At 38.5% G+C, this 19,336-nt stretch overlaps 1 protein-coding gene across 1 annotated transcript in view; it reads right to left on the bottom strand.

Moving 5' to 3' along the window:
- Positions 1–2,726: 2,726 nt before the first annotated feature.
- Positions 2,727–19,336, bottom strand: part of lama3 (laminin, alpha 3) — a 31,118-nt gene continuing 14,508 nt past the window's right edge. Inside the window, exons 20-38 of the mRNA XM_079808026.1 lie at positions 17,307–17,455; positions 17,054–17,216; positions 16,846–16,973; positions 16,629–16,767; positions 16,400–16,504; positions 16,055–16,203; positions 15,787–15,901; positions 14,617–14,760; positions 12,037–12,167; positions 11,827–11,958; positions 11,561–11,744; positions 8,073–8,182; positions 7,825–8,002; positions 7,597–7,746; positions 7,344–7,506; positions 7,130–7,260; positions 4,992–5,082; positions 4,769–4,885; positions 2,727–4,685 (exon numbers count right to left, since the gene is read on the bottom strand). Of these exons, the coding sequence (XP_079664152.1) occupies positions 4,549–4,685; positions 4,769–4,885; positions 4,992–5,082; positions 7,130–7,260; positions 7,344–7,506; positions 7,597–7,746; positions 7,825–8,002; positions 8,073–8,182; positions 11,561–11,744; positions 11,827–11,958; positions 12,037–12,167; positions 14,617–14,760; positions 15,787–15,901; positions 16,055–16,203; positions 16,400–16,504; positions 16,629–16,767; positions 16,846–16,973; positions 17,054–17,216; positions 17,307–17,455 (2,616 nt within the window). The 3' untranslated portion in view covers positions 2,727–4,548. The remainder of the gene's footprint in view (positions 4,686–4,768; positions 4,886–4,991; positions 5,083–7,129; positions 7,261–7,343; positions 7,507–7,596; positions 7,747–7,824; positions 8,003–8,072; positions 8,183–11,560; positions 11,745–11,826; positions 11,959–12,036; positions 12,168–14,616; positions 14,761–15,786; positions 15,902–16,054; positions 16,204–16,399; positions 16,505–16,628; positions 16,768–16,845; positions 16,974–17,053; positions 17,217–17,306; positions 17,456–19,336) is intronic.

Here is a 19,336-nt window from a genome sequence, read left to right as displayed (position 1 = left end):
CTTTGTGACATGGTGCATTATCCTGCTGGAAGTAGCCATCAATGGGTGGGTACATGGTGGTCATTAAGGGATGGACATGGTCAGAAACAATGCTCAGGTAGGCTGTGACATTTAAACGATGCCCAATTGGCATTAAGGGGCCTAAAGTGTGCCAAGAAAACATCCCCCACACCATTACACCACCACCACCAGCCTGCACAGTGGTAACAAGGCATGATTGATCCATGTTCTCATTCTGTTTACGCCAAATTCTGACTCTACCATCTGAATGTCTCAACAGAAATCGAGACTCATCAGACCAGGCAACATTTTTCCAGTCTTCAACTGTCCAATTTTGGTGAGCTCGTGCAAATTGTAGCCTCTTTTTTCTATTTGTAGTGGAGATGAGTGGTACCCGGTGGGGTCTTCTGCTGTTGTAGCCCATCCGCCTCAAGGTTGTGCGTGTTGTGGCTTCACAAATGCTTTGCTGCATACCTCAGTTGTAACGAGTGGTTATTTCAGTCAAAGTTGCTCTTCTATCAGCTTGAATCAGTTGGCCCATTCTCCTCTGACCTCTAGCATCAACAAGGCATTTTCGCCCACAGGACTGCCGCATACTGGATGTTTTTCCCTTTTCACGCCATTCTTTGTAAACCCTAGAAATGGTTGTGCGTGAAAATCCCAGTAACTGAGCAGATTGTGAAATACTCAGACCGGCCCGTCTGGCACCAACAACCATGCCACGCTCAAAATTGCTTAAATCACCTTTCTTTCCCATTCTGACATTCAGTTTGGAGTTCAGGAGATTGTCTTGACCAGGACACACCCCTAAATGCATTGAAGCAACTGCCATGTGATTGGTTGATTAGATAATTGCATGAATGAGAAATTGAACAGGTGTTCCTAATAATCCTTTAGGTGAGTGTATGTGATTCATGGAATTCCTGAGTGTGAAGAGACAAGAATCGTTTTGTGTTTTCGTTTTTTATGTAGAATTTCCTAAACTGTTCTGTAGGCTTTATTTAAAATAATAAAAAAAAAAATGGTTCCCCCAATGTTCAAGACATGCTTGCATATTTTCCAGAAAACTAAATGAGAACAATTCACCCCCCAATCATCTTGTGCAAATGTTAATTTTAATGCCTTGCATTATCTTCGCTTCAGTAAATGTTTCACCATTTGTAATAGTTGTGTTACGAGTCCCTCAGTTGTCTTCAGTGTGAAAATATGGCCCTCAAAATCATACGCTCACTCCTGGAAAAGGTTCAAATATGCAGAAGATGCTAGAAACCCAAAGAATGTGCAGTACCTGCCTACCTGGAGGGTTTTTCTGAAGAAATGTGGGCAGAACAGGACAAACATGGAACTTATCATAAAAACAAATCATAAAACAGTTGTGAATCATCCAGGTAATGACACACAGTACTGAGAATCAATTAAGTGTATGTAAGCTTTTGAACTGCTTTATTTGTGTAAATGCAGATGTTATTATATCTTGTTGACTATGTAGCTTAAAGATCTGTTATAATAAGTTGTAAGACAAAGAGTTTTTGTTTCTTTGTCTGTTAGCTCTTAACCTAATCTATATGCTAGTGCGATTTTAAAAGTTGAAAAGGTAAACTTTTATAAGATATATTTTAAATGTACAGTATTTCCCTTCTGGGTAAAATCGCCCATATTGATGAAATCATCTCCTATTCAGGGAATATACTTACTTATGGATTGAAATGCTCTCTAGAATGAGAATTTCCTCTCCTCGATTTACATTTAATTCACACTCAATTCAATTCACATTTGATTCACATTCAATTCAATTAACTTTTTCGATTCATATTTGGTTCAATTCCCATTAAATTCAATTTACATTTGATTTACATTGAATTCACATTTGATTCAATTCACATTCAATTAACTCGATTCAGATTCAATTTGATTCAATTCATATTCGATTTACATTCAATTCTCATTTGATTTGATTCACATTCAATTCAATTCACTCGATTCACATTTGATTTGATTCACATTCAATTTGATTCAATTCATATTGATTCACATTCAATTTGATTCAATTCACATTCAATTCTCATTTGATTCAATTAACATTTGACTCAATTCACCCTTCGCTGCAAGTTTGATTGACAGGCGATCTGACCAATCACATCGCAGAATCTGCCACTTTGTCCGACAAAGCAGTCAGGAGAGTTAGTAGATTACCATCGGTGGACTTGAACTTGGAAAAACGGTGTGTACTGACGTCTTTCCGCGGTTGAAACAACATTGAACATTGAAACAACAGCTGCTATGGCAACAAAGCCGCTAAAACGCAACCACGCGCAAATTAACTTCTCTACTACTTATTGTGAAAATGATTTCTTTATATTTGCCATCAGTATTTTCCACACTGCAAAATCCTTATGTGTTTATTGAACTATGTGTGGACCTATGTAAAATACGGGACAAATGGTGTCCCATATTGGTTTGGTACGGGACGTGTCATTTTGCTTGTAAATACGGGACGATTCCGTATTTCACGGGACGGGTGGCAACCCTAGTTGTCAGTGTCCTCTTTGCTCCGCGATGTATTTTCCCTACGTGAGAACGTGTGGTGTGAGAGCGCCATGGCTTGATTAAATTCACATTCAATTCTCATTTGATTCAATTCACATTCAATTCTTATTTGATTGATTCACAATCAATTCACATTCAATTCTCATTTGATTCAATTCACATTCAATTCTCATTTGATTCAATTCATATTCAATTCACATTTAATTCTCATTTAATTCAATTCCCATTCAATTCGATTCACTTTCAATTCACACTTAATAAAAATAATTTGGTCTCCAGTTCGTTCACGAGCAAAATATGTGAGCAAAAAAGTGCCTTTCCAAGTCTCGTTCAGACTCAAAACATGTGCGTCCCAATTTGCGCACTTATGCACTAATCTATGCCGTTTTGTAGTATAAATAGTGTGAGTATTGTGTTCACACTGAAAAAATTCCAAACAGAAAAAGTGCACTTAAAATACCCGGATGAAGCACTTAATTAAGTGTGAATGTTGGACACTTCATGCACTTGATGGTCAAAGCTTTAATTGTGTAGCGGATGGGGGAGGGGCTATAAGACTCTGATGTTGAATGACAAAATTACCTTATAAAATTCATACACTACACAATTGAGTACATAGTGTATAGTGCTTCATTTGGGACACAACTAAGGAAGGGGGCGTGTCTGTTCATTCCTTTTTAGCCAATGAAATGCACCCTCACAGGCAGCCTACAATAATTCCATATTCATCACACGCATGTGCATAATGTAAGACAGAAAGTGAAAGAGAAAAAAAAGAGGAGGAAAGCTTTCTGCATGGCCTGAATGAGGAAGAACATATTTTTCACACATTAATGCACGTTATGAATAAATGATGAAAGTGCGGGCAGACATCTCAGCCCTGAACTTTTTGGTGTGGTGCATCGAACAGCACAGACATACCGCTGTGTAAATACATATATTTACACAAGAAGAAGCCTTCTGGATGGCAAGAGCAAGCACAGTCAACCAAGTAATCTGAAATATATTTTAATACACTTTGATTTCCATACATTGATTTGAACAATTTTCATAGTTGAGGAAATGTGCTAGCAATTCCTTTCAAAAAAAGGGGCTCAAAACAACCCCTGCATTATGTGTAGCAAGTCAATTTTTAAAGGCCCCTTGAAATCAAAATGGAAGTTTTTAGCTTTTCAGTATGACTATGTTAGCCTTAAGGTTAGGAATAAACTGGTGTGTTCCAAAACACTGACAAAATTCACATTTAGGAGATATAAGAATTCAAAACTTAATCTCTCACTTCCGTTAAAATTAATCACAGATTTTGATGACTTCATCTTCTCATCACATCTTCTGTCCAATCAAATGCTCTCTAGAATCTGAAGCGTCCCGCCCCCTACATTATAAATAGACGCTGAAGCTGCGTCTAAATTCAGCATTTACTACATAATTTCTACATGGTGAATGGCACATAGCGCACCATACACGCAATAGGAAACGATTCAGACATGTAATGCTTTCAGTTGAGGCGAATGAAGTCTGGTTTCACATTAGTTTCACATTAGCGCACCGCCGCAGCACACACACACACACACACACACACCAAAGGCTCTGGTCTAAAGTTAGACTAGAGACACAAGAGCGCAGCAAGGATCATATGCGCGAGTCGGTGGAGACAACAAAACATATCGGACCAATTTAAATTCGGCACAGAATGCTGCATTTCAAAGCGATATGGAGATTATGATGAAAAACGGTTCGAGATTAGGAGGAAACTGTGGCTTTACCAAACAGAAAGGCTCTAGTCAAACTGTGGTATTAAAGAAACACCACTGGCTGTTTCAAAAAAAGTGAGGAGCTGCTAATAGCTGGAGCCATTTCAGGGGAAATTTACGTCAACACATTGAATAATGCTGTGCGTTTCAAGGCACTTCAGTAGACCTTTAAGGTCAATTTCCGATAAACAATCAAAATGTTTATTCTGCAAACTGTTTGACTCAAATAAGTGTTTCATCGGTTCCATTATTCCATCGGGCACTCGCCAGTGTTTATGGGTCCGGATACATTCACGTCCTCAAATGAGACAGGATTTTGATTAAGCCGTACGTTCCGCAAACACCCCACATAAGACATCCGCATATCCACTCCGCTCGCGTTCTCTGCATTAACAAGGGACAGAACTGTAAATGATTATGCACTGAGAGACATTTCAAGCAAGAAAAGTCATGAATGCTGGGTTTACCTGAAACGCCACCGATGTAGATCGTTTCCTGCACTGAAGGACGCGATACAGAATGCCGTCTGACTAGTGAGGTTGCTTCATCTACTCTCAGCTCAATGGTTTTCCGCCGTACGGACACTGTGGAATGCGCCATTTAAAATAAATGAAAGCTCACTTATGTTTCCTGTAAAAATGGTCTTTTATAATGTAATCTACCTTGACGAGAAAAAAAGGAAAGTAGTACCTGCCACATTGTGAAACGCACCACAGAGGGGTCGTGTTGGGGTCAATGCGGTGTCATAGCTGTGCTCTCCGTCGTTTGCTTTTACCACCACCTAATGAAGGATAATCCAACACAGATCACATACTCTATGTGATATTAAATGTAATTATAGTGTTAAAGTACATTAAAGGGTTAGTTCACCCAAAAATGAAAATTCTGTCATTAATTACTCACCCTCATGTCATTCGACACCCGTAAGACCTCCGTTCATCTTCAGAACACAAATGAAGATATTTGTGTTGAAAGCTGATGGCTGAGAAAGGCTTCAGATAGGCCTCCATTGGCATTCAGTACATTTACACTCCCAAGACCCATAAAAGGCACTTAAAACGTCGTTACAAAGTCCATCTCACCACAGTGACTCTACTCTAGTTTTTGTGCGCAAAAAAAAATCAAAATAACGCCTTTATCCAACTTGTTCTTGTCTTCCTTGTATGTCTCCAAGACGCATGCACGAGAATATGATGCAGATCCGGCGTTCGGACTCATGACCCAGAAGCGATTTGTTTACAAGCAGAGGAAGACGCGCATATCTAAGCTGTTGAATTCTACATTGATCATGCTTTAGGTCTCGGCATAGTTCTCAAAATGGGGCTTAAGTGTGCATTTCATGGATTCCCGAACGCCGGCGCTACGTCATATTCTCGCGCATGCGTCGTGGAGGCACACACGGAAGACAAGAACAAGTTGGATAAAGGCGTTATTTTGATTTTTTTTTGCGCACAAAAACTATTGTCGTCGCTTCGTAAAATTATTGTAGAGCCACTGTGGTGAGATGGACTTTGTAACGACGTTTTAAGTGGCTTTTATGGGTCTTGTGACTGAGTGTAAATGTACTGAATGCCAATGGAGGCCTATCTGAAGCCTTTCTCAGCCATCAGCTTTCAACTAAAATATCTTCATTTGTGTTCTGAAGATGAACGGAGGTCTTACGGGTGTCGAACGACATGAGGGTGAGTAATTAATGACAGAATTTTCATTTTTGGGTGAACTAACCCTTTTACACAAACGCAAGTCTATTACAGACCTTCTTGAATTCTAAAGTGTCCACAAGGGGCACTAGCGGTCATTAGCGCACCCTAGGCCTCATTCACTAATTGTGTGAATAATTCTCTTGAAGCCAATACGGAAGTGACTTAAACTGCAATTCATCGACTGGCCACTAGGGCTCCAGGAGGGAGCAGAATCTCATTGAGCCCCATGTTAAAATGCCCAAATTTACAGCAGATAAAAACATTTTGCGTGTTTATAGTTTGGTACAAATTGTGGTTTTGGTCTATATATCTAATTTTGCCCTTCATGACGACTGTGAGGGGGGTGAATTTTTTTATAACTCATTCGCTTGCATTATATAAAGCTTTAAAGTTCTGCATAATTAAGGGCGTGCCCATTTTGAGTGACAGGTGGATAGCCATTTATCTGCTGTCTGTTAGTCATCGTGTCACCTCAGCTCCGCTCACGTCCCGCCTCTTTACCCATTTTCTGTTATCTGGGAGTGACACGTGATGACGTGCGGCCAAGATGGCAACAGCCATCTCGACCCTACTTTACGCTTCAAAACTGCTCTTCAGAATCCTATGGGTGACGTCACGGACACTACGTCCATATTTTTTTACAGTCTATGATTTATACACATGGTAGAGGAGCTTCTCGCAAAAAAAAAAAATCTGCCTAATTCACAACAAATAAATAATACATTTTACGTAAATTTAGATTACATTTTCGTATGACACAACATTTTGACGAGAATCTTAGTGATTATTATTAAATAAGCAAGAAATTGCTTATTTTTGAACATGAAAGGTAGTCATTTCCTGTGAATGTGCGAGACTTCATTAGTCGCTACAGGTAAATAACTAGAAGAAAAGTGCAGTAAACGCTACAAGCCCATGTGTTTAAGATTACGATCATATATTTTTACTTTATAAGGTTTGTTACCAGCACGGAAGCACAAAAACATTGTATGCATGCTAATGCATTAGCATTCTGCACTTGCGTAGCTTGTTTTTAGTCTTATCTTCCTTTCAAATACCGTTTCAATCAATAATACAGCCAAAATGCTAAGTTTTTAAATGATCTTGAACTGTATTTTTATTCACCTTTCCTCTCATGAGAAACAGAGTGAGCGTCCGTCCACGGTTATCGATTTTGTGGAATAAAAGGCCGGTGGGCTCCCTGGGTCGAATTTCAAAAGCCAGGTCATACGTGGAACCAGAGATAAGGTACTTCTCTGCAAACAAAAACATTTATTTAATTTCTTGAACCTATTTTTCTGTCACAATACACATTTGTATCCAACATGAAGTGCCAAACCTAAAACCAAATGTGCGCCATTTCCAGCAAAATACGCCCCCTTCTCAGTCGCGCCTTCGAAACAGGGCATGACCCCTTGATTGACAGCTGGATGCGCAAAGAGAACCTCGGAAACCCTGAATTCACGGATGCATCCGATTATACTTTTCAGAGGGACTTCTCCCTGTGAAAAAAACAGTGTGATGCCTTTTTACAAGAACACAAGACTTGTGGTTATCCAACATGCTGAAATAAGGAAGTTGCACATTCGTACATATGTCTTGTCAAACGTCTGAAGTTGTCCATGTCCCACATAGACTGGAGACTGCAGATCATGAGTGGATCCTTTCAACTGCTGTCCATCAGGTGTTCGAACACCATCCACAGCTAGATGAAACTTGTGTTTCTTCATTCTGAACTTGATCTGTACACACATCATGAACTAAAACTTAGGATTTCGCACAGTTACGACAACGCACCATTTTAGCATTTTGGTACATACATTGTGCCAATCACCATCATTGATCTTCTGAGAGGAAATCACTTCATCTGCCCCAACAGAGAGTTTGACTTTTCCACCATCCAAATACAGGATCACAAGAGGAACACCATGTTTCCCTGAGATATGGAGTAAAAGTCCTGCAGAGGATGTGGTCCGGATGTCTAGGGAGAAATGGGGCCTGTAAGACAAAGATCATCTCGTAAAAGAGCTCCAAAATGTATTATTAATATGTCATTAACGTCATTTACCTGTTATGGAGTTCCTCCTGATCTATTTTAAACTGAATTTGGCTGTTGGAAGCAAGGTGGTAGGTGTGTTCGACAGATTTGGGGTTTCTGCAGCCTTGTTTAAAGCTTCCCTTTTAAAAACAACAACATCACATGTTATGCATTGCCACTTAAAATGTGTATTTGTTTAATGATCTCAGTGCACAATGTTTAAAGGTGCACTATATTTTTCTGTTAACGTTTTGTCAACTCAATACTGACACCTAGTGGTGTGGAGGCAGCCTTATGCGAGAACAAAACATTTCAGTTGCCACTGCCATTTTAAAGATACTCTATTCGTAGACAAGCCCATCATTACTTTTTTGGCAACCGAAAGTGTTCGATAATGAGGGGTGCTAAAGTCAGTGCAGTTCAGCTAGTCGTGATCTCAACATGGCATAAGGGGGTCCTGCTCTATGTAGAAATACTTTATATGTATTTGTGTAGCTAAACAGGCATTTTAGAGACTAGCGAAACCTCTATAAAAAAAATGATTTAAGTCGCATACGCCATTTTCAGTGCTTCTCTTATTCAGGTGCCTTGGTTTTGTTTTTGGGGTTTACTTGAATAGGTTTCCATGCTTAAAGAGGGATAGTTCACCCAAAAATAAAATTTAGCCCATGATTTACTCACCCTCAAGTCATCCTAGGTGTATATGACCAGTGTTGGGAGTAACGCGCTAGAAAGTATCGCGTTACTGTAATTCCAATACTTTTAGCGGTAACGCAGAAGTAACTAAATATTTTTTTAATCAAGTAATGCAATTACAATAACTGAAATTCAAATGAGTTTGTTACTCGCGTTTCTCTCTTTTGTGAAAAATGAACGCTTGCAGACAAGAAGCTCAGATCTAGGCCCTAGCCTGGCCCGTGCTTTTTTTATCCTCCCTATTACACATTATTGCTGCCATTAAAATAGTTCAGTTTTGTTTTTAAAGGTCCCGTTTTTCGTGTTTTTTGAAGCTTTGATTGTGTTTACAGTGTGCAATATAACATGTGTTCATGTTTCGCGTGTAAAAAAACCCAGTATTTTTCACACAATTTACTTATCTGTATACCACTGTTTTCACTGTCCTCAGAACGGCTTGAAAGATTTCCCTGTTCTATGAAGTCCCTCCTTCAGAAATACGTAACGAGTTCTGATTGTGCCAGCGGTTCCCGTGTTGTGATTCGACAGCAGCTTAGGGCACGCAGAGCGCACGTTACCGGAGAGGTCACGCCTCTTACCAAAACGGGGACGCATGTGCTCAATGATCTCTAAGTACAGCGTCCCTGGGAAAGCCAAACAAAGGTGACTTGACTCCGGGATGAAAATAACAGCGTCTCGACGACATGGCGACAAACAAACTATACAAACGCAACCGAACGCAACACTTCCTATTCTCCATGCGGGAGCAACAAGACCACGTCCCCTTTTTCGCGTACTCTTGTGGGCGGAGGTTAGTCAACAAACTGTTCTACTGACGTAATTAAAGCAGGAAATACCAGGATGTAGTCCCAACCAGCCGTTCGCTGTAGGCTTTGAAAGGGAACTTCTGTTAAATAAAATATCTCGCTTGGCATTGAACTTTGAGCTTTATAATTTTACAGGTATTATATATGCTCTAACAGCAACATTACACACTAACTAAAGTTTGAAAAATGGGATCACGAAGAACAGGACCTTTAATGTCAAAGTAGTTATATTTCGTTTCTTTATTCTTTATTTATATAGAAAAATGTTTCGAGCATTTTTTGTTTGTTAAATTAAAGTTTTTGTTTTTCAAAGTGACGACCAAGCGGCCGACAGTGAGTTAACCCAACGCTTTAGCCTCTCAAATCAACACTTGACTTGTTTTGCCTATAATAAAATCCATAGATATCAAACACTTTAAGCATCACAATGTTAGTTTAAACTACTATCCCCACCACCACCACCACCACAGTAAAAAGGCATTTTTTATAACTTGAGGTTAGGCGTAGGCGTTCGCAAACAAAAACCGGCTACATAATCTAAAAAACGAAACAAATAAAAACATGCCGGTTGTCACCTCTCCACAAAACGAATATAATCCGATCTTCAATTCCCTCGATAAATGCACATTTAACGGAGTTCACGTCAACGAAAGCAAAAGATATGAGCTGCATTTTATTTATCAGTTAAAAGATCAAAGACCGCAATATGAGAAAGAGCGAACTAAGCACTGCTAAGATAATTTAGTCTCATTATTTTTAATGAAGATGATTGTGTTTTTGAGCATATAAGACTTACTTTTCAGTTTCACTGGCGGCAGTTTGCGTGTTGGCTTGCTTTACTCATTTGCGGCGACCCGTGTTGCACCTTCTGAATTGGTTGTTTGAGTTATCATATTTAAATCCGTCTCGAAAAAATCTCAGAAGTCATTTACTTCTGGCCTTTTCACAATCGGATAGATTTCTGGTCAGAGAAAATGAATGAAGTGAACAGGTGTAAAAAGGCCATAACTCTCCCAGTATACTCTCCCAGCTGCGCCGAGGGAACGCTCGCTGCTGCTGGTGGACACTAAACACTGCACTACTGCTTGATTTAAAGGCCTTTTGCCCTGTTGATTACAATAAATAGGTCTAAAAATTATGTTTACTGTGTTTGACTGGTCAGTACTGTTCATATTTACATTTAAAAAGCAGACATAAAAGTAACTTAAAAGTTACTTTCCCTAGTAACTAATTACTTTTGATATTCAGTAATCGGTAAAGTAATTCAATTACTTTTAAAAGAAGTAACTAGTAACTGTAACTAATGACAAATTTTCAGTAACTTGCCCAACACTGTATATGACATTCTTCTTTCAGACTCCAGACGGATACAATCGGAGTTATATAAAAAAAAATTCTGGCTCTTCCAAGCATTATAATGGCAGCCCAAAATTTAAAGCCCAAAAAAGTGCATCCATCCATTATAAAAGCACTCCACACGGCTCCAGGGCATTAATAAAGGCCTTCTGAAGCGAATAATTGGGTTTTTGTAAGAAAAACATCCATATTTAACATGTTAACTTACGGAAAAAGCGTAACTGCCGCACCGATGACGTCGGGCGTAGCGTGAGCGCTTTGAACTGCAATAGGCGTTACACTTTCTGCATAAGTTTGAACACGGAAGGTGATTCGCCGGAAGCTAGATATTTTACTTTATATGGATATTTTTCATACAAAAACCCAACGAGTCGCTTCAGAAGGCCTTTATAAATCCCCTGTAGCCGTGTGAAGTACTTTTATAATGGATGGAGGCACTTTTTTCGGCTTAAAATTTGGAGCTGCCATTATAAGGCTTGGATTAGACAGGCCATTTTTTTAAATATAACTCTGATTGTATTCGTCTGAAAAAAAGAATGTCATATACACCAAGGATGGCTTGAGGGTGAGTAAATCATGGGGTAATATTCATTTTTGGGTGAACTATCCCTTTAAAGGTTCCAAAAACATTATTTTCAATATTTAACATTGTTGCAGCACCTCTCTTCCCCGTCTGTCAGTAACACTCTGTTTAGTTCCAGTCTCTATAAACCGTTTATTGGCATGTCTTGCACGCTTCTTAGTGGTGTCCAGAGGGGGGTGCTCTGCTTTACAGAATCCCAAAGATACACTTCCAGTCTGATTGAAGCTGCTCAAGTCGGCTGGAATGTAGTCGCTCTGTAGACTGAATCATAAGGCCATTGTGAGTTTCTTATTCCCGTTATATGTCATGATAACGGCAATAACAGTAAAACATAAAATCAAACCTCCGTATATACAAGTTCCTCAAACACCCTTCAAATAAGCCCTCCCCCAAAATAACATTTTCTTCGAGTTCTTCAAACGTGGATGATGATGGCGGATGTCCGATGTCTGTGTTGTCAACGTTTAGCTGCATCCTGATGGGAAAATTTCAACAGGAAGTATTAAAAAGCATGTAAAGTGCAAGTAAGTTTAACAAGATATTTTCTTCTTACCCCCCGCTGCTTCTGTACGCTGTTATGTAGTGCCATTTTCCAATTTCGCATTTGTTTCTGGAAGTTAATTTTTCCTTATGATCACTCATTTCGACAAAGCCGTCTTTCAAAGACAGCAAAAACTCATTATTCTGCAGACCAAAGGAAAACATCAATAAATCTCTTCTTTATAACTTTAATTGTGTTGAAATTAAAGCTGCAGTGCGTACGTTTTGCCTCTTTGTCGCCATCTCTGTTTGAAACCTGCAATTGCAGTTATTTGTGGAATTATCATCTTTACATGGTTTGTGCATCAGCGCGGATAAATCAAATTTCTTCAGGTGTATGTGTGGCTGTCAGTCACCGTACCATTGTGGATAATGTACTTCGGAATCACAGATTCTACGTCTTGGAAGTATGACCAAAATAAGAATATTCACCGGAAAATGTCATCTGAACGAGTAAGGAACATGTCTGCCACTTTTGTTCTGACCAACTGAGGAAAAACAAGCATTACAATAAATCATGCTACCAACGGTGATTAAAATCTAACGATCATTTAGCTCGTATCACATCAAACCGAGCAAATGATTATTATTGTTATACTTTGTTCTCAACAACATCAGCATTGCGTGACTACACGTATTTAGTGTGTATTAGCGTTACCTGTAGATTTCAATTTCTTTACAGTCTAATCTTTTGCTTTTGATGGCGGGTGAATCTCCAGTTGTCACTGATGTCGTTTTGACCTTTCTGGATTACAATCCGCCATCAAAATGAAACGTTTAACCCTATGGCGTTCTTCAGTTATGGGTCACACTCAGGACCTTCGGGTCAAAAATGACCCGGAGGGCGGGATTAAGATAAAAAAGATTTGAGTAAAATCAGTGAAATATATTTCTGTTCAATAATATTTTTTATTTTCTTTTTTGGTGTTTTGAGATAATTTTATGATTTATAATTAATATTTATGCAATAATTATGACCCATTTTTTCCCATTGAATATAATAAAACAATTATATATATATATATATATATATATATATCATTTCTTTTAAATTTTTTATCAAAGTTGTATTTCATTTTAGAGTCACGCCTAGGCCTCATGAAAGCAATTTTTTAAAGAAGATCGGTGCCATCCGGTGGACACATTGAGCATTTTTATCACGCAATTGCACATTTTTACCACTATAGTGGATCTTGCGTAAAAAAAAATAAAATAAATCAAAATCGTAGCTTCATCGGAATGGTCCAAAACTTGGTGACTTTATTGGTACTTGGTATATGAACACCCCAAAAAATTGGGGACAGGATTTGAAAAGTCTAAGTGGTCGTAAAAAAAAATAGTCACACTCAGGACCTTCGGGTCAAAAATGACCCCCATAGGAAATGAATGGGAAATTTGTTTTTTTGTGCATACAATCTACAAATTAGCCAGGATACAGAAAAAAAGGACTCAACAGTGTAGGGGTTAATCTCTAAAACATCAAGAGTGCAAAACAGACAAAAAAAAACTCACACACACACTTATAAACACAAACACACACACACACACACCCACACAAATTAATGGGTGCAATTCCAAAAGAAAATTGTGTTTTTGTGTGTGTGTGTGTGTGTGTGTGAGTTTTTTTGTCTGTTTTGCACTCTTGATGTTTTAGAGATTTACCCCTTCACTGTTGAGTTCTTTTTTTTCTGCCTCCTGGCTGATTTGTAGATTGTATGCACAAAAAAACTCTGTATTTTCATATTTTTGCCAATTTCCCATTCATTTCCTATGGGGGTCATTTTTGACCAGAAGGTCCTGAGTGTGACTATTTTTTTTACGACCACTTACACTTTTCCCCAATTGTTTTGGGTGTTCATATACCAAGTACCAATAAAGTCACCAAGTTTCGGACCATTCCGATGAAGCTACGATTTTGAACATTTTTTATTTTAAAAAATTTGGGTCAGAAATGACCAAAGAGCCCCAGAGGGTTAATTATTCCAGCTGCTGTAAGAAAAGGCTATACATGATCCGCCACCTGCAGCATCCTCACATGCGACAGCCTTCTAGTGGGACTCCTTCTTTATGTAAACAGACATGACGTAATGACAAAGACGAATGGCGCAATGCTCGAATTTCCCACGGAAAGCTACCAGTCCCACTCAAATTATAACACATTACAATTTACCGTTGTGAATCGGGCTACGTCACAGGGGTGTCCAAAGTCGGTCCTGGAGGGCCACTGTCCTGCAGAGTTTAGCTCCAACTTGTCTCAACATACCTGTCTGGAAGTTTCTAGTATGCCTTTTGCCTAATAAGACCTTGATTAGCTGGTACAGGTGTGTTTAATTGGGGTTGAAGCTAAGCTCTGCAGGACAGTGGCCCTCCAGGATCAGTACTGGACATCCCTGGGCTACGGTAACGAGATAGTTTTGAACGCTGACTGGTTATGTACTTGCTCAAAAATTGATTTTGGATCATTTTTAACTAAAAAAAGTTACGGACTGCAGCTTTAAATGTATTAATATATATTATATATTTAATAGTTATATATATTGTATTGAATTATTTCAAATGTATTATATGGAAAAATTGTTCTTGATTAACTAACCATTCCACCAGTCCATATTAAGGCTGGAATATTTTCCAGGGATGTCTTAAATCCAAGTGAAACCATTGTCTCATTGTCTGGCTCTTTAACAGCGGGTGACATCGATAAAGAACTCCCAAATTCAAACATAGCCTCTCTGGCACCCTGAAAACACAACCAACCAGAAACAGTTCAGATGAAGTTTCTCCTGATGCACATACTCCGTCAAGTAGTGATGGGCACTTTTGCAAAACATTTGCGAATAATATCTTTCGAACCAGTGATTCGGAGCGTGTATCAAACTGTCAAGTGATTTCAGTAAATGAGACTTTGTTACACATCATAACTGTTTCGAAATATTTCGAAATTTTAAAGGGTTAGTTCACCCAAAAATGAAAATTAGTCCATAATTTACTCGCCCTCAAGTCATTCTAGGTGTATATGACATTCTTCTTTCAGACAAATACAATCAGAGTTATATTAAAAAAGTCAGTGGCAATGGCAGGGAATTGTTTAATTTTTGAAGTCCATTAAAGTGCATCTATCCATTATATAACTGCTCCACACGGCTCCGGGGGGTTAATAAAGGCCTTCTGAAGCGATGTGTTTGTGTGAGAAAAATATCCATATTTATAACTTTATAAAGTAAAATATCTAGCTTCCACCAGATCGTAAAAAAAACGTAACTGGTGTGCAATGTCGTCAGACGTAGTGTAAGCATTTTGAACCACGAGAGGCGCTACACCTTTTCCGTAAGTTGAATACGGAAGGCGATCTGATGGAAGCTAGATAATTTACTTTATAAAATATGGATATTTTTCTTACACAAACGCATCGCTTCGCTTCAGAAGGCCTTTATTAACCCTCCGGAGCCATGTGGACCAGTTATATGATGGATAGATGCACTTTTGTGGACTTCAAAAAAGAAACAACAATTCACTGTCATTAAAAAAGTCCTGGCTCTTCCAAGCTTTTTTATTGTCTGAGATTGTATTCGTCTGAAAGAAGAATGTCATATACACCTAGGATGGCTTGAGGGTGAGTAAATCATGGGGTAATTTTCATTTTTGGGTTAACTAATCCTTTAATGTTACGCCACTAGGTCACCAGCGTGTGGCGTTTATTTTGTGAAGCAAATAGTTCGTTTCTCCCATCACTACTTGTCAAGTAATCCATAAAAAACGGTCTTACCAGTAAAGGATTTGGACATCCTCGGACAATTCCAACTTCCTCTGTAAAAGTAGAAGTAACATCTACTTGGACGTTATTAACACATCCTCTAAGTGATGGAAGAACAATATTATATCTGGAAGCAGAAAAATTATGTAACATTTTTTTTATTTGGTTATGTGAATATTGCATGTTTTCCTGGTATTTACTCTATCCTTAACCAATAACCATAATGATGAAAAACTGAAGAAATTCACCAATAAACATAAATAAAAGAGAATATAAATACTTTTCCCGGACTGCAATTGGAACACCCCCGATGTAAGCCTCATTGAAGAGCCCTTTGACGTATCCCAAAAAAATGTTGATGTAATCTGTGACAGCTATTGATGTTGGTCTATTATCATTCATAGTCATTCTGATCTGGATGAAGTTTGTCTAAAGGGAGGAATATAATATAATATAATATAATATAATATAATATAATATAATATAATATAATATAATATAATATAATATAATTAATATAATACAATACAATACAATACAATACAATACAATACAATACAATACAATAGAATACAATACAATACAATACAATACAATATAATATAGAGGTTACGAGAATACTTACTTGGGGAAATACTTTTACTTTGGACTTTTCAACAATTAGTGTGCCATTGTTTTCTCCTCGCAAAACAATATAGCCTCCTTCCAATGTAACAAAGAAGTAAGTGTTCTGTAAACCAAAAAAATGACTTACATTTTATTCAAATCTTGTGATATTAAATATCAAACAATTGTTGACATTTTGTGATCCAGTACTGTAAATCAAATCAAAGTGTTTAAAACCAACATTTTACCTCTTCTCCCATGTAAAAAAGCACCGCGTCCATTTGATGACTCAGAACGAAGAATTTAATAAAAGAGTTCCGGCTTAATATTTCCAGCTTTCCGTAACCCGTGCCATCAAAATAATCCCCCAATGTGCTGACCTTTCCCCTAGGGATGTAATATCGGAAAAATGTTGAGAACAAACAACTTCTGATGGCTTAAGATCATCTCAACATCTTCACGTACCTTCGACACACGTCGTTTTTTGTGATGTTGACGGCACGCTGAAAGTTGTACAAGCCGAGGATATGATCATTGAGAGTCGTAAACTCAATACAGCCCTTGAATCCTGGATACCGAAGCTCTGCTGGTGGCTGGAAGCAAAATGTAACGTGTATTATACTGTAAAGAAAGCATTCATGCCTTTACTCAACAGTTTTGCTGACTTATTTACCGTGAAATTGCTTGGGTATCCGCCCACGTATAAGACGACCTCATTGGGATCCAGATCGAGCAATCCATTCCTGCTTCGAGGCCGATTATTCATGGGCGGCAGCTCTTTGGGTTCAGTTGATGTGAAAGTCTTTGTGTATATGACCTGTGCGTCTTGATACACTCTGATTAGGGAACAAAGGAAATAAAAAGAGCCATGGACAAATGGTCTTCGGAAATGCAAACGTACGCAATTTGCAACGACTGATGTTTACCTGCGGAAATCCACCCTATCCATAAAGGCTTTGTCATTGTTGGACTTGGTGATTTTGCTGGTCTCTACGTAATGAATATTGCTGCCCAGTTTGTAGACACAAAATAGGACATCATTCCTCACAACCAGGCCAATGAAATCCTTGACTGTCTGTTGGTCCAGAGAGTTACAAATAAAAAGATGCCCTACAATATACACCTTGAATATCAATGTAAAATGCACCATTATCACAAATAATTCTGGCTGATATTGATAAGCCGATTAATTTTTCATGTTATGGCCGATAACCGATAACTGGCCGATATTAAATAAAATGTATATTATTTTGTCTAAATAAAAAACCCTAAAAAAAGCTACAAATAAATTTAGCATCACAACATTATAATGTACAGTATGAAAAATGGATATTGATTTTGAGATTTGCTAAAGGTTATGCAACAGTGTTATTATATTATTAGCATATTTAACTTTAAGTGATCTTTAGATGACAGAAAAAGGTCTTCTGAATGTTCAAATCGTGAAAATGAGTATGAAACATCTAATATCAATAAACTTAAAAATCACTAATATCAGTACCAATATATAGAGACAGAGCGACACCCGTCATAATCTGAAGACCACGCCCACCGGGGGGGGGAAACAATCGAACGCTCTCCATTGACTTTTTGTATTGCATGAGGCTGCCTCCTTGTCATTTCTGACTTATAACAAAAAACTGAACAATGTATAAAAGCTGTTATGTGACAAAGTGTACAGCAAACAAGCTAAACAAAACCCAGGACCAAAAACCCAGAAGTTTTTATAAGCTGTTGACCCAAAAAACGAGCGTTTAAGGACAAAAAAGTGGATTCAGGCCATTGCGACAGAGCGCCATGAGTCATATTACACTGAGAACTACGACGACTAGAGGGAACGTGATCAGCGACAGTATAATATAATAATATAATATATAAAACGGACATTTGGATATTTGACTTAACAGCGACAAAATGTTTACTGCACACATAGACATACTGAGGCATACTGAGTGTCAGGATCCCAAAATTGACCCATTCTTCCTGCTGAAGCTTCACTTCGTATTGCCTGTATCCACTTTTATCTTCTTAAACGCCCGTTTTTTTGGGTCGACAGCTTATAAAAACTTATTTCTGTGTTTTTTAGCTTGTTTGCTGTACACCTTGTCACATATCAGCTTTTAGACATTGTTCTGTTTTTTGTTATAAGTCCGAAATGACAATGAGGCCGCCTCACACAATGCAAAGTCAATGGAGAGCGTTGGATTGTTTCCCCCCCCCGGTGTGGGCGTGGCCTAAATACGCTCTGTCTCTATTGTGCATCCCTTATATATTAAAGGGATAGTTTACGCAATCAAAACAAAATTCTGTCATCATTTACTCAGCCTAAAGTTGTTCCAAATCTGAATAAATGTCTTTGTTCTGCTGTACACAAAGGAGGATATTTGGAAGAATGTTTATAACAAAGCAGATCTCGCCCCCCATTGACTACCATAGTAGGGGAAAAAAAATATAAGAAAAAAATTCATACAGGTTTGGAACAACTTGAGGGTGAGTAATAGCCTAGAAATCTAGACGCACCCTAGCGTCTAGCAACTCACCGTTGGCTTGCAAGCTGGAAAAACCTAACTCTAGTCAGGCCAATCACATCGTGTATAGAGTCGGTGGGCGGGCGGGCTTAACATAATGACAGCAGAGTAATGCAACTTGAAAACAAAGACGCTGGAGAACAGCGGCCTTTCGAATCGGCTTTGGCCGCGACTCTGGAAGACTTGGAATTAAGATTTTCTTTGAGAAAATTACAAAGAACGACACTGAAGTCATTCTTAAGAAAGGAAGATGTGTTCAGAGTTTTGCCGACTGGATACGGCAAAAGTTTAATCTATCAACTAGCTCCGCTTCACCTTCTTCGTTGCTCTGGTTGGTTGTAGCGTTGTACCTGCCAATGGTGTGTTCCCAGACCCAACATCTTGATGTGGGTCTGGCTTGTCAGGCTAGGTGAGTAAATGATGACAGA

Source organism: Gobio gobio, assembly GCF_949357685.1.
Source record: "Gobio gobio genome assembly, chromosome: 24".
Classification (NCBI taxonomy): domain Eukaryota; kingdom Metazoa; phylum Chordata; class Actinopteri; order Cypriniformes; family Gobionidae; genus Gobio; species Gobio gobio.
Note: the sequence above shows the minus strand (reverse complement) of the source record. Positions and strands in the feature narration are given on the sequence as shown.